Source organism: Andrena cerasifolii, chromosome 1, assembly GCF_050908995.1.
Source record: "Andrena cerasifolii isolate SP2316 chromosome 1, iyAndCera1_principal, whole genome shotgun sequence".
NCBI lineage: Eukaryota > Metazoa > Arthropoda > Insecta > Hymenoptera > Andrenidae > Andrena > Andrena cerasifolii.
Window position 1 is genome coordinate 28,945,676 of NC_135118.1, and position 16,203 is coordinate 28,961,878.

Below are 16,203 nucleotides of genomic sequence, written 5' to 3' on the forward strand. Positions count from 1 at the left end.
GGGAAAAGCGAGATAGCACCGAGGGACGTTTCGCCGAACCCGTTACCGTTACCGTCGAACACGAGGGTGGCTGAGGAGGGGGTGCGGGAGGACGTGGGCCGCGATCGCGATGGAGGGGGCAGGGTAAAAGGATTGATGCACGTCCATAACTCATGCAGAAACGCGGTCAGGTGCACAACTGGATCAACCAGAGATCCCCCGCGATCCTATCATCTTGCGATCTGCGTCGTGACTCCCTCTCGCGCGATACGCGATACCAGACGAGGTGCCAGCTGCCTGGATACTGACACTCCGCTGCATTCGTCTCGTTTCTTGCCGACTAATTGTTATCTGTTCTCGAGGAACGTGAATTGGCTGACTTTCAGTGGGTCGAGTGAAGGTTCAGCGGAACTGGGACTCTCTACTCCCCTTAGGTTTCATCTGAATTTCTGACGGGTGGATGGCGTTGCGCTGCGCTGAGGATTCGCTTCGGAACAGTTTTTTTCATAACTGCTTTGAGACTTACTAAGAGATTGTCATCTTAACCTATTGACAGTTTTCGGCGTGTGAAACACGGGCAGAAGAATAGGTAAAAAAGGTACCACTAGTGTAATATTCTGTTTTTCACTTTTGTGCATAAACGGAAATATTTTAGAACATAAAAAAGTGTTTTTAGAACTGCAATTTGAAATTTTATTAAATTATCAAAGGGTTAAGGCTTCGAAAGTGTTTAAGTACTTAGAATACAGTTTTTGGAATACAATCAGTGGGGTGCAGTCTTCTAAGTAAATCACTGCGAAAGTTGAATAGTCACAACCCACCCCCATCTCGTTCGCGAGTTAGTTAAACATCCCACCCATTAGAGTGTGCAATAATTAATTCCACATCAAGTTCTAGGTGCTTTTTCATGAAAGCTAAGATACAGAGAATCTAGCTACCATCTATCAATATTCTATCTGTTATTTTTATTACTTTAATAACTTAAAGTTTCATCAGAAACACTGACAGGTAAATAGCTTGAATATAAATTCAGCGGAAGGCAGAGGAACAACGCGGAGGATCAGGCTCTGTGTACAAACGCCACCGTGTGCCGGCACACGCGTGTGTTGAAGCCTGTTCCGGAACTTTCGCCATTTCACCTTCAATCCCCCGCAAAATGGAGGCGTGCACCGCTTGAGCACGAAGCGATTTTTCAGCCCCGCGCGCGACAGGTTTTGCCGGATCTAGGAAGCGGCGTCGGAGTGAAAATCTTCGACCTTGGGCTAATAAATCTCGACAACCGGCAATTAGGAGAAGCAGCCGTCTTTAGATCGCCGTATCGGTTGATACGGAAAATAGGATCGCCGGTGGTTATCGATACTGGGACGCTGGGATGTTGGTTCCCGTTATCTCGGTGACGTTATCTAGCGCCGATTCGACGCGGCGCTTTCGTTCGTCGTGGACAACTTGAACTCACCAGTTCAGGGAGTGTTATAGTGGTCTTGGAGCCCGAGAAAGGGACATAAAGTTATAAAACTTTTTCCTAGTCGCGGTGGTCTCCGAAATGGACCCTCACACAGGAAAACAACGTGTCACAGTTCGAAGTTACAATTAGTATATCTCTGTCTCTTTACTGCTCCTACTCCAAGGGTGAATTGACTATTTCTACGCGTGGCAGGTGTTGGAATGAGTTTCTAACGCCTGAGTTAAGTTTGAGTTAGGTGTGGCCTGGTTCAGTATGGGGATCCTCGACCGATGTAGAAAAGAGTGCTAACTCAGAATTAAATGTTTGACCCGACCAACAGATTAAGATCCACAAGTAATTAGGGAGTCTCCATCGTGGGCCTTCTGACAAGCTTCAGAGGGTGTCACCATCAGTGGCGGATTTAACGGGCGGCCGATGAGCAACTGCCGCCTGGGCTCCTTCCCAGAAGCATCAACCAGGGCCCTATCTTTAAAAAAAAATCATGAATCTATCCGGAAAATATATTTTCCCCTTGTGCTACTACATTTAGCCCGTTTTTGGTAAACTACCTCCTCAGTTTCCCGAAAAATGGCCCCTCGGAAAGTTTGCCACCTGGGCCTCTTTCCTTAAATCCGCCACTGGTCAATATATTCTCCTCCCATCATTTCCCTAGTACTACTACCAATACTTCCAAGCCGAATCTGACTTGAGTCTGATTTAACTTCAGCCTAACTTAATTTTATCCAAAATCGTCATCAGAATCAAAAACACAAATAAACCAGACAAACCCTGATATAAAACAAACAGCAGGAAACACGAGAACATATTCCTCTCCCATCCTTTCCCTAGTACTACTACCACTATTTCCAAGCTGAATGTGACTTGAGTCTGATTTAACTTCAGCCTAACTTAATTTTATCCAAAATCGTCATCAGAATCAAAAACACAAATAAAACAGACAAACCCTGATGTAAAACAAACAGCAGGAAACACGAGAACATATTCCCCTCCAATCATCTCCCTAGTACTACTACCACTACTTCCAAGCCGAATCTGCCTTGAGCCTAATTTAACTTCAGCTTAAGCCTAGCTTAATTTGATCCAAAATCGTCGTCAGAATCAAAAACACAAATAAAACAGACAAACCCTGATATAAAACAATTAGCAGGAAACACGAGATAAAAAATTCACCCCCAGATCCGCGGTTCATTGTTGCCCGGCAACGAGGCGTATAAATAATCCTCCCGGCGGCGTCCTCTATCCGCGAATAATCTGCCACCGATAGGCTCGACGCTATGTCAACGTCGGTTTTGCAGCTTTCCCACTGCAAGCGGGCAGGCGAATGGCCGTGGACGGGAGAGAGAATAAAAGAATGTTAATGAATCCCGCGTAACCGGTACGCTGATTTATGGCGATCGTGTTCCACTCCGAGGATCATTATGACACTGTTGGCTTTCGTCGATGGATTCTATCCACCGGCCAGCTCGCGTGCACCGCTCAAGATTTCTTCCTCTCGGCTACTGGCAGATATCGAGGCGGCGGTAATAATGGACACATAATGGCCGTGCAACCGGGCTGAATGTTTCGCAACCTCCGCGACCTTCCGCGTGCCCGTTTCGGGGATGCTGCGCCGCGAGGAGCGTCTCGCGAGCTGCAACTCCCTGGCGACGATTGTTTCGCGCAATCGTGGGAACACGCCGCCGCGAAATTTCGTCGTCCATCGGATTCCACGATTCCGTAAACTAAACGGGGACTGGCGACCTCCCGAGGAGGCTTTCCCATGTCTCGCCGAGATCCAGCGCGATTCATTGCTGCGGAATAATTGTATTTCATCCGCGCAGTGCGAGCGATGAAGCCTCCGTGCTCGCAGGGGCATTATATACGTCCCAGCGTGGAATTCCGCGAGGAATTCTCCGCGGGGACGATCGCGTCGAGGGGATCGCGCGTCATCCACCGTGCTCCCGCATTTTTCGCGTGATTCCGTTTCATGGGTATCCACTGTTCGAGGAGACGAAGTAGGCCCCCGGAATTTCTCTCGAGCCTCCCAGAACGCGGTCAGCTTTTCCACCAGATCCAAGTCACTCATTTTCCTGCTTGTAGCAATACGTTTTGCTACGCTGAGATTCGCTATCTATCGCTCCTAGCGTTGCAATTTCCCATCGGCAGCGGACACTCTCGACGAGACTGGCAATTGCAGTGGATGGCGGTTAAAATCGTTGGTGATCTTTGCTTTTCTGCTTTCCTTCGGAATGGGCGATGCGTAGGTACGATGTGTTATTGTTATTGGGTGAAAGAATCGGGGGAAATTGCGCGCGCGGGGAGAGGGAGCTGTGACACGATGAATGTCTGATCGCATAGTGGACGCTTCCACTTGCCTGCTTTATTTGCCACCATGTTCACTGCTGAAATCGACCGCTGTGAATTTAATAATTTGCAGGATAGTGGAATGAAACAAAATTACATATATTCAGACACCCTTAGCTAAAACAATTACCATTTTCACATTTCCTCTATGCTTAGAGCATAATAATGAGACCTCCATGTATATGTGCTCTAAGGCTCTAAATAAATATCCTATTATAACATTTCTTTCTATCTTGCGTGATTGTAGTGTCAAAATGCATAATTTTTTTGTCCTTCTCCTTCTTTAATGCATGTTAATTTACTGCCAATGTTCCCTCAGTTTACGGCAACTGTTACTCGCAAAAAAATGAACTGCAAACGTGGGCGTTTCAGAACATGATGCTATTAAAAATCGAAGGTAACCTACTACCTATAATTATCCTCCCTGAAAAATCTGAACTTCATCACAGGGTGTTCCCCTCAACACAAACTAATCCTAAAAAAAACCTGAAATATTTAAATATTACATCTCCTACCCATCTTCAAAGACAATAGCTTCTAATATTTATACTTATACATACATCAACACAATTTCATAATATTTAAATATTGCACATCCTACCTTCAAAGACAACACCTTCTAACACTCCTAATCTTTCATCCCCATGCAGAATCTATCCAGCAAATGCCAATGCGCGAGGAAGAATGATGGACGATTTTGAACGCAGGCGACTGTTATTTACAACCCACCACCAGTCGATATCGCGGTGAAACTCGCCGACGAAATTGGCCCGAGAATCTATCCGTCGAGTATCGCTGCCGGATCGCGAAACTTTCCGGCCGGTTTTCCCTCGGCTCCCGGAGGGGGAGCGCACGCGGAAACCGCGCTTCGAAGATGCCGAAAGATAGAGCGACGTTTCTCGAGAGGAGCCCCGAGCGGAATATGCGGCGCGGTTTCCCCGGCGTCCTCGCCTCTTTCACCACCGCGAGCATCCTCTCGCTCGGCTCGGGAGGACGGTTGCACGAGGCACCATAAAGCCGCGCGATCAACGATACCGCAATAGGCTGCCGTGGCTATCGTACGTGATATGTTTTATGAGCCGAGGAGCATACGAATGCGGTGAAACGACCGAGCCGAGGACCTCGCGGTCCTCTCGGCCACCGATCGCATCCTTTACGATCGCCTTCGGACTCCGCCACGCTCACAATCTCAACCCCTCCTTCCTCGAAGAAAAAAAAATAATATTTTTACCACATTCAATGGAAATAACGAGCTCGTGGCGCATGGCACGAGACAAACAGGCAGCTGGCGTGATTTAATGTCTATAAAATCTTGTGACCAGCTGTAATCGCGGATGCACCTCCGAAGTCGTAGTTGTTGTGAATTTTTAAAGTGGTTAGCGGTGATTTGAAATGTCCCTGACTGGTTCAGAATGGTTAGAACAAATTCCTGTGCTATACGCGAGTAAGGGGTTGACCTTAAATTACGTAAGGGTAATTTTAGCAATATCTTACCCCTCCCTCCTCAAGTATAAGAATCCGTAAGATTTTATATTCCACCTCCTTCCTTACGTAATATTTTTTACACTGCATATATTTAATTATTAAAATTCTTTCACGGGTTTACATATTTCATTTAACTCGGTTTCGCGTGTGCGATGAAACGTCGTTTTGGGGGCTACTCATATTGAAAATTAGATTTAAAAAATATTACGTAAGACGCTACCTGACTCCCTCTCCCCTTCTAAGAGAACGTAAGAAGTTCGTGACCCTCTCGCCCCCGAAAAAGCACGACTCCCAATTTGAACGTGGCTCGAGTGTATTAACATAAGATTATTATTATTATTATTATTATTATTATTATTATTATTATTATTATTATAATAATAAATTACTTCAGTCGTGTATACACTAATCTCCTTTTTCCTTTTTCTTTGGGGGTTTCAGGGACCCTACACTTATAATTAGGTAAATCTTGAAATTATTATTATTATTATTATTATCCACGGGAATACCCTTTAGTATACAAAACATGTTAACTAGTGCAAAGAGAAATGAGTCTGGTAACTTATTCTAATAACCTAAGCATATGTGCTTACGCATCGGGGACAGTTATTCGGAGAGTCGACTGAGCAATTTGTGCCGGAATGAATCACGCGATATAGAGAACACATCAATATCAGTGAGATATTGGTTCGCCGCATACATAGCTCTATTGATGGGATCAGCTGTGTAGTTAAGGGGGTACTCTACCCAAAAATTCAAAACGAGTGTCTAGACTAGAACACCCCCTTAAAGAACCACCGTTCTAGTCCACCGTAAGATTGTTCAGGAGCTCGTCGTTTTCGACCAGGAAATCGTACCTTCGGCTGCGAGCACTCGGATGGCGAAGAATTGGCGGTACGATCGCGGGCCCCATCGATCGGGGGACGCGGCGCGAATAAACGGAACCGGCTAGCACAGCAATAAAATAAATTGGCGTTATGCCCGATTCTTATCAATGAAATATGCACTTTCTCCGAACAATAGCGATATTACGTAATGCGAAATACATTCGGTTTCCTCCTGTTCACTTTCCTCGATGCCGCGATAATGGACGATCGTTATTCAAAATTCTATTCCAGCGCGTTAAGTAGCCGGTGATTTACCGCCTTTCTCGTCTCGCCTTTATCCAGCCGGGCGCTGGGCGCACCGTAAACACCGTTTTAATGCGCCGTCGATAGGATCGAAAATTCATGCCGCCGTTCCCTTGGAAAAGTTCCCGTCGGGGAAGGGCCCACACCTGTTACCATTTCTTCACCGTCGACAATAAACGCACCTTCCTCCCTTTCAGCGGGACGATCGATATAACTGAAATTTCTGATAAACGACAGTAGTTCGTCTTCCTTATTCAATTAACCCGCGACTAACATTCGCAATTAGCGATGGCCATTTTTCAGCGGTTCCAAGCCTCTCGCGGCGTGGTTAGGGAAAGATTAATTAGAAAAACATCGCAGACGAGATTAATTGATAACCGTGCTGATTTGTTGGAGGCAGGTGGGACGGACGCTAGGAGACTCGTAGTTGCGGGCACGATGTCGGGCAGGAGGATATACAAGCCGATATTTCGCACCTTGTCTGTGATTACGGTGGGCGTGTCGGGGATGTCACGGCCGCGGGAAATTATAATTATTAGGGAAACCGGTGTCGATCGGGTTCGTTTGTTGGAAAGCGAACGCTTCATCCTTCACAGCGAGTATTAATGAATTGCCAATTTCATGCTGGACGATCGCTGTTATTATTGCGGGGATCGTGGGGAAAAGCGCGGACAGGACGCGATAAATCGTATATTTGGAATGTAATGGTCGAAAGATGCGAGTTTCCCTTGGTAGCTATCTATTATCTCGGTTTAGACGATCAGGGAGTTTAGCAATTTGTGGTGCAAGTACATTTGTTACGCAGGTAGAGTACCTAGAGGGGATAGCTAGGTATAGCGAGGTCGTAAACGCTGTGGGAGTCACAAAGTTTGCAGCTTCGAGGTTTCGGAACAAGAGGTTTAGTACTTGTTTTCGAAGGTAGGAGTTCCAGACCTCTTGTTCCAAAATCTCAAATCCTTTTACGACCTCGCTATATCCATAGGGGAGAGCGAGGACAAACGTAACGGCGTCATGAAAGTAACACACCTTCTCCCTGCTCCCACAAACATTTCCAAAACGTTTGCTTTACACAGTTACATGTGTATAGAGTCTCTTTTATTGTACTGACAAGGGAACATCCTGAACCCGAAAATTCAAAAAATTCTGAACCTTTGTGAATATGTAGGGAATTTCCTCCTGATTACGACGCAATTTTTGTTTACTGCCCAAATTCACTCTAATGGGGTGCAATTGATCCCTGAAAATTCGGTTATTTTCCAATTTTCTGTTATAACTCGTGAACTGTAAAATAATTTTTTTACCAAATGATAGATCTAATTAAAAGAAGTAACTTTTGTCTCGAAACTTTTCTTCTATCTCTTACAGTTCGCGAGTTACAACACAAAATCGGAAAATGGCCGAATTTTCAGGGGTTAATTTCACCCCCTTCGAGTGAATTTGGGCAGCAAACAAAAATTGCGTTGTAATCAGGAGGAAAATCCCCTACATATTAACAAAGTTTCAGAATTTTTTGAATATTCGGGTTCGGGATTTTCCCTTGTGAGTGATGCTGAATAAAATTGTTATTTAGATCATTCAGGTAAGTTTCTCCTATTTTTTTTGTTAATATTCTTAGTTAAACTATAGATATTAAATATATAAATATTAAATCAATTATTTGCAAGAACGTTCTTAGATAATATCTTCATAAGTTCCTGTATTTGATTTTAACAAGTCTGGTATAGTTTGTACGTTTGTATGTAAAGTAGGATGAATACCTAGGCAAACGGGCGAGGTAGAGAAGAAACGACGACACGTCCTTGACACAGAGGGCTTCTCTTCTAGACAGGTCATCCTGGAACTCCAAAATAGGTCTGCCATTCACGTCCACGCAGCCTGCAAACAGACAATTATTCACAAATTAGCATTAAAATCAAAATCTTCCTCCTCTTCACTTAATCCTTGCCCCTCGATGTCTCACTTTCCCTCAACTACCCTCCTTCCTTCCCCTCACCCTTATTCTTGCAACCAACTCCCCCCAAATACCATGGCGACGAATTAATTACCACGCAGGGTAAAGCCCGTTCCACGGAACTGATGTCTGTTCGAGCCAACAATTCACAGGATTCACTTCTCTTTGAAGCACCCCGCGAAGGAAATCGGTCGAATTTATTTCGTCGATCGGAGATTACGCCCCCTCCGCCTGGTTGGCGCGCATACATTCGAACAGAAGTAAGCGCGCGCAGGAACGATCGTAGCCCGCAGTCGCATTAACGGCGTAATAAAAGTCGGTAACAGCATTTGATTACAGGCCGTGATCCGATTCGCCGTGTACCGAGGCCCGATCGTAATCTTTTAGCCGGCGTGAGTTATTAAATGATCGCCTTTTACCCTGTTGCGCCTATCGTTGGCAGAGTAGGTCATCATCTCGCAGCTAAATCTTCGCTTACGAAACCGGGGTGCACCGATGAAAATGTAGCAATGTCCCGAACACGGCCAGATAACGTGGGCAACGTGAAATACGGGGACACCGTGGAATCTTATTGTCTTAATCGTGACCATGGGCGACGCAGGGTTAGACGTGGGACGCCCGTATCGCTTCAGATCGCAGTTTTCTGACGATATGTCGGCAGGCATGTTGGTTTACAGGCTTGTCATTGGCCTTCAATTGGATCGCAGTGCCTCCTGCATTCGTTGTCAGAGGAATTTTTGATTAATATCTATTTTTGAAAGATTTCGATTAGATTTCTCAGGAGGATAGGTACAGTACCTTTAACCCTTAACTGGTATACTGTTTTTGGCAAACGTGACTGGTATACTGGGGTCGTGGCAGACCCCAAATAAAAAAGGACACAGAAATTTCTAAAGTCGACACTAGAGCAACCACTATGAATATTTTCATCTTAGGTGATGTATAAAATAATAGAAACGTAGAAAGTTAAACTATTATTATAAAATTAATTAGAAATGCAGTTTACAAACTTAGACAACCGAAAATTGTACATCGAACTTTGGGTGCTTGGGGTCACGAGCGACCCCAGGATACCAGTTAAGGGTTAAACAGAGGTATAGTACCTAAAAGAGACATAGCTGGGAGTCCGAAAGTTTACAGCTTCCAGTTTTCGGAATAAGAGGTTTGGGGGAGGTAAAGTTTCGAGACCTCTTGCCTCAAAGTTGACAGCTCTGAGGTTTAGGAACAGGAGGTTTGGCATTTTTTGGGAGGTAAGCTTTTTAGATCTCTTGTTGCAAAACCTCAAAGTTGTAAACTTTGGGGCGAGAGGTCTGGAAACCTTACCTCCCCCCAAAAACGCCTAACTTCTTATTCCGAAACCTCAAAGCTGTAAACTTTATGACTGAAGACAACTTTTACGACCTCGCTATGTCCCTTTTAAGTACCATACTAAAGTTACTAAGCTGTTGAAAATCTACCTCATTAACGTGAAATATCACCTAGGCAAAGCGAAGCCTACAATCTGAATATTATTAGAAAATTTATTCAACCTTCTGTCATGGAAGCCTCGAATCGCCAAACTCTAGGTACCCTTGTCTATTATTGAACTCTGAATTCAGAAATGTCTTCTAAGAGCATCATCCCTATAGCCACCCCACTAAGGCTGTTCCAGTACCTACTCGGAAAAAGCGAGTCGAACCAGGCTCGGTTTTTCGAGCCGAGCCGAGCCAAGTACCCGTAAAAACCGAGTGGCTCGAAAGAATCGAGCGGCTCGATAAAACGGAGTAGATAGCTTTAATTTTTTTTCGAGCGGCTCGAAAGAACCGAGTGGCCCAAAGAAATCCAGAAGCTTGAATTTTTTCGAGCGGCTCAAATATACTTCGAGCAGATGGATTGGACCATTTTCGAGTGGACCGACTGTGTCGAGTAGCTTGAAGCTTGAAGCTTGAACGTTTCGGGCAATACGAATGTTTCGAATGTTTTAGATTACGTTTATCTACGGGAATGTAAATAATAGTTCTCAATAAGTAATGTGAATAATTAAAATATAAGCTGTAAATGGAAATATTCTGTAACTTTTGAAAATAAGTACTAAATTCAAATTTTTCTTGTTTTTCATTTTTTTTTGTGTATTTGTGGACGTATTCATACACTTCTCTTTATGTTATCTTTCTTTTCTTCGCAACCTAAAATAATCGAAACATTCGTACTGCCCAAAACGTTCAAGCTTCAAGCTATTCAACACAGTCGGTCTCCTCGAAAATTTCGACCTGCTTCAAAAAAATTCGAGATTCTCGGTTCTATCGAGCCGATCGGTTCTTTCGAGCTACTCGGTTTTACGAGTCTCGGCTCGGTCCGAACTTCAAGCTACTCGAATATTGGAGTACTCGAACAGCCTGACACCCCACTGATTAAAGCCTCCAAGCTTTACTCGCTGAGAATACCCAGCAACTAAGTCTCCAGAGGAGAAATTCGATGAGCGCGCAAGAACGAGTGTCCACCGACCAAGTGACAAGCGTGATCGCAGGCACGTGACACGTGCGAGCTGGACAGCAACGAGCGTGAACGCAACACCTTGGAACACGCTCAAGGCGGCACGCTCAGGGCGTTAATGATAATTCATAGCAGCGCAAGTTATATGGACGATTACGTGGTAACGCGATAATAATGCCCAATGCCAGTGGGCAAGCGTCGAGGCTCTGCACGCTCGCAAATTCTCAGGGTGTTGGCGCTAATGCGCTTTCGCCCTCGGCAAAGGGGTTCCATTCACCCCAACGGGATCCTCGACCCTATTCTATGCGTAGTTAACGTTCCTCTATGCCCTGAGCTAGACAGCGCCGGACAAAGGCTTAGGAAGTTCTTCCTCAGCGGGTGAATCTGGTGTGGGGACGCAATCTTCAGGTGAAAACAGGATTTGGAAAAGGTAAAGGTTTGGACTAAGTAAGAAAAGCATTTATGTATGATCATGGGGTTGCTGCGGTACAAAATTATGTTCATTTATTTGGGGACCATTTTCCATTCTGGAGCATTTCAGATAATTCTGCTCTTGCGAGTTCTCGTGTCCTTACCGATCCCTATACCTGTTTCCTTCTATCTCCATATATTCCTCAGTCTAAAGCAGAATCTTCTAGGTAAGTTTTTGACAGGAGTGGTGACTCTGACGACTAGTAACACCAAAACAAAACGCACACCTTCGTTTTCCTCTTGCCTGTTCTACCTTCTACCTACTATAGAACTCACAATCCCCAAAATCTCCGCAGATCCCTCATTTAAATCTGTCAATTTTCATCAGTAAATCAGTATATATACATATATATCTCCTGAAACAAATCGGTTCCCCAAACATTCCCAATTCCTACACCTTCTCATCAAACTTCCTCCGCCAAAGCGCATCCAATCCCTACTCAAGTTCAATGCATTATCAACATTAGATTGTCCGAGCCACTCAATTTCTTCGTCGAAGTATCCGTTGCTGGAGCGAGGCACACGTTACCACGGAGTCACGTGACCGTTCCCCCGAAGCGTGCATGCGAAATCGGGGAAGCGGCCGAGGGAGCGGGCACGTTAATCGACCGGTAAACATCGAACACTCTCGGCTTGGCGTGATTTCTCGAAGCAAGGAAATGCAACGGAACGCCGCGCCGGTTGGCCGGCCGCCGCGACCTTTTTTAACGATCCAAGCGGCCGCTCGGATTACCATAACCGATCGATTACCGGCCTTCCAGCGGCGGTTTCACCGCGAGATGAAGACGTTAAGCTAGGACTGCCTGCAGCACCGAGACTGGCATCTCGCTGTCACGAGGAGCACGATGTCCGATGGACGTTTTCACACATTCACGAGCCAAGATCGGCCAGCCGCTAGGAACGGCCTCGGTTTTTGCCGACGCCGACGTCGATCTAGGGAACGCTCGGACGACGCCCGCCCCTCGCGCTGCCCCTTCCGGGGGAGGAAAAAGAGAAGGAAACGAGGAGCACGCCGGGATGTTTAAGGAAATGCAACTGGACTCTTGAATATCGATGGACACCTGCGAAGGAAGCTTTTAAGCTGGATGGGAGTTTATATTGTCAGATGTCAAGGAAAGCTGCACGGCTGTAATGTTACGATACCATCTGTGCGCGACTTTTAGGACTTCGAAGATGAGGAAAAGAATCAGAAATCTGCAAGAATGAAATTGTTTTTCACAGGTTTCAACTCTGCGGAGAGTTACGCCAAATGAGAGAAATGAAAACTGTCACCACGGGGATTCAAAGACTGGGTTCCCCGATTGTCAATCACTTAAGGGGGAAACACCACTGTGACGGCCGGAAAAGTAAGCCATTTTTAAGAATTTTTTTTCAGGAATAATTTACAGGTTTCATAGAAAATTTTGATTATCTACCTTTAGTACGCTGTCTTAAGAGACTATACATAAAGAAAAATAGAAAAACATCCATTAATTTTAATATATTAATTAAACTCCTAAACCCCCCAACGCGAGCTAGTCGAATGTGTAATTATGGAACAGCAGTTTCGAAAAAAATTTCATTTTTTTTATAAACTATTAAGTGTAGCTTCTGTTGTACGTATCGATATCTTAAAGAAATTATTTTTATAAAAATGGTGCGCTTTAGAAGAAAAGTTTCGAAAATCCGCGGTTAATATGGACTGTTTTTCGAGAGTATTTCAAAGAATTTGTTTTCAATCAAAGAATCCGTACGTACAACGGAAACTACACTCATATAGTTTATAAAAAAAAAATTAAATTTTATTTTGGACCTGCTGTTCCATAGTTACGCATTCGACCAGCTCGCGTTGGGGGGTCTAGGAGTTTAATTATTATATTAAAATTTATGAATGTTTTTCTATTTATTTTTTTGTATAGTCTCTTAAGACAGCGTGCTAAAGGTGGGTAATACAATTTTTCTACGAAAATTGTAAATTATTCCTGAAAAAATTCTTAAAAATGGCTTACTTTTCCGGCCGTCACAGTGGTGTTCTCCGTTAAGGGATTACACCACCTTGGGGCGCTCAAAAGAGCACCAAATTAGACGATTTTTTTATGATAGTATGGGGTTGAAAATTATTTTTTCTTATGTTTAGGTCATGCATTAATGAACATATTATACAAATATTGCACAGAAATATTAACCCTCATCCGTGCCTCGTGTCAATTTGACACAGTTTTCCTGTAATAATTTATACTGTTCTGTTAATTATGATTCGTGTAAACAAAAAGTTTGTCCTGCGCATCGTTTTATTCCCTGCAAAAGTTGGGAAAAATTGCAGATGTAAATGTTGACTTATCACTTTGAATAAAAAAATATCGAAAAATAACTGTTTACCTTATCATTTCACCGATCTTTTACCACTGTGCCAATTTGACACCGAGCGACAGATTCAGTTCGTGAAATGAGGAACGGATGAAGGTTAACAAAAGGCCAAGTTATGCGTTGTCCTTGAAATTCGTCGGATAACTCAAATTACAATATCTTGTACCCTTTTCCTAAAAAATCCTTAACCATCACCATTACCCTGCATCTTAACCCTGATTCAATCTAAAAACCCTCCAACAAGGTCGTGTCTCCCCTAACAAGCCCCTAAAGGATCTCAAAACCTCCATCAAGCTACCGGTAGTCAACTGAAGCGTCACATCCGATTTGAAACGAAACCCCAGCTCGTCCACAAAACGCCCCCAAAAAGCCAACCACAAAGAGCCGCAGCCTCTCTGAGCAAGCCATTCCCGAGACCACGAAATTCCACGGCTTTCTACCTGGCGCGTCCCAGGATCGAGTTACAATAATAACCGTCCCACGGAGGAGCGCGCATATATCTGCGCGGCGTGCATTCCGCCTCTACAAATCGTCGGTCGTCCATCATCATCGCATTACCCCCTCGATAAAGATTGAACGCGGGCCCGACTTAGCTTTTAGCGTAAATCAAGCGTACTTACGGGCCCCGGCGACCCACCGCGTCCCCTCTCCTCCCGCCTGCGCGGCGGGGGGAGCCGCCTCCGCGTCTGTTCCACGCGGGAGTAACGAGAGAGTCGGAAGGAGGGGGTAAAAAAGGAGCATGCAAAGGGGGCTGGGAGGATCGCGAGTAGCCGCGAGGCGGGCTGCGTGCCGCCGGGACTCGTGAGAAAGATGAACGATAGTCCGATGGATACGTCAATGTGCGTGCCATTAGCCGTTGCTTTTTCGATTTATTGGCCGATCCCTGATTTCTAATTACATGCCCGAGATCCCCCACCGGACTCGCCTCCCCTCTTCTTCCTCGCTCCGGTTTCCGCGCGCGTTCCTCCAGCCCACGGTCGATTTCTATTTGAATGAAAACGTCGGCGCTCCGCGGAAAGGGGCTGCAGGCCGGGGGCCGCAGTCCCTCGCCACTGCGGTGAATTATCGCTGGTGATTTTAATGGAGACTCGTGGAATCGCGGGGAAACGCTGGGGACTCGCTCGTCGGGCCTTTAGGCGCGTCTTCTACCGCAACTTCCACTTGGCTTTCCAACGAGAGAACCGCTAAGCGCTTAATTACTCGCTCCATGGGACGGATGCGACGCATAGGGTGTCTCGGGAGGTTGCCTATGAAGACATCTTAAGCTGAAACGAACGTGTAGGCGACGGTGGAGAAGTATTGGAGTCGTGAATTAGACAGCCGACGATTAGTGGAAGTGGTACAGGTGACAAATGGAAGCAGGCAGTCCACAGCTTTCGATGATAATTAGCTGTCCTGATATCAAGATTAGACAGCACTTATTTCAATAACGAATGGAGGTAGGCTCTTAATACGTAAAATGTTCTTGATTCAACAGAGCCTGCCGAAGGCGCTGGAAATGATCTTTAAATACTTCACAAGGCACCCTGTATTGTACACGCAGGAGTGGGGATGAAGACGCAACTTGCTTGTCCATCGTCGACGATGACGCTACCAGAGGACGCCGAGATTCCTCGCGTCGCTTCGTTTAACGGTAATTTGAACGATCGAGCGGGGAATCGGCGAGTGGTATTACACAAAAATGCGCGGGACCCGTGGGTAAGATGTGCAAGGTTCAATAAATTTCCATGGTTTTTCTGTTTGGCTGGGTTCTTGGTCGTAAGTCACAAAACTAATCCTTCCGAGAATATTGCGATATCGCCTATATCTGGACGACAAATAAATGAAGCTGTTCCTCGAATCGAGTCTTAAGGAACCCTCGAGGATAAATCCCTGCATTAGTCAAGCATTCATTCAGGATAATTTGAACTCGCCTCTTAATAGAAGTACCAACCTCCCTTTCAACGCGTCGAAGAAATTGATTTTAATTGGTGTGCAGACTAATGGGAGAGGCAGCAGCCGAGTCGCGAGAGGGAACAATCATTTACATTGCCACGGGACCAGGGCTTCGTATAAACACGCTGATAAGTAAAATTATCGTCGTGGTCAGGTGAGCGTGCAGCAAGTTGACCCTAGCGAGCTCTATCAGGCACGACTTGGCTCTGGTTTAACACTCGTTAGCTCTCCGGAGACGCTATAATCGCTTAATTAGTCGCTAAGATGCACCGCCGCGTACCATCGCGGAATAATTATTATTATTATTATTATTAAACGTCTTTATTGCAAACAAACAAGACACAGTAGGTAGAAAACAGAAAGAAACACGACAAATGCAAAGGCGGGGTTCAGTCAGGACTGCTTTTCAACCCAACCTTAAACGAGAACTTAATCTAGGCTTAAAATTAATACAAGAAAATTAAAGAAAATAAGAGAAACGACGAGAAGGCGAACCGACCAGATTGCAAAATATGATTACAATTGTAGAAAAATTATAGCGGATGAAGCAGGAGGAAAGATTTACAAGAGCATTTGAAAGAGGAGGGGGTGGGAAGAGCGCGGATTTCGGGGAATAATCGATTCCT

General features: G+C 45.1%; 1 protein-coding gene across 4 annotated transcripts in view; it reads right to left on the bottom strand.

Moving 5' to 3' along the window:
• LOC143374237 (puratrophin-1) overlaps positions 1 to 16,203 on the bottom strand; it is a 464,976-nt gene that overhangs the window by 134,333 nt on the left and 314,440 nt on the right. For all 4 annotated transcript variants that reach the window (XM_076822217.1, XM_076822208.1, XM_076822226.1 and 1 more), the window contains one exon: positions 8,160 to 8,277. In XM_076822217.1, coding sequence (XP_076678332.1) covers positions 8,160 to 8,277 — 118 coding nt within the window. The remainder of the gene's footprint in view (positions 1 to 8,159; positions 8,278 to 16,203) is intronic.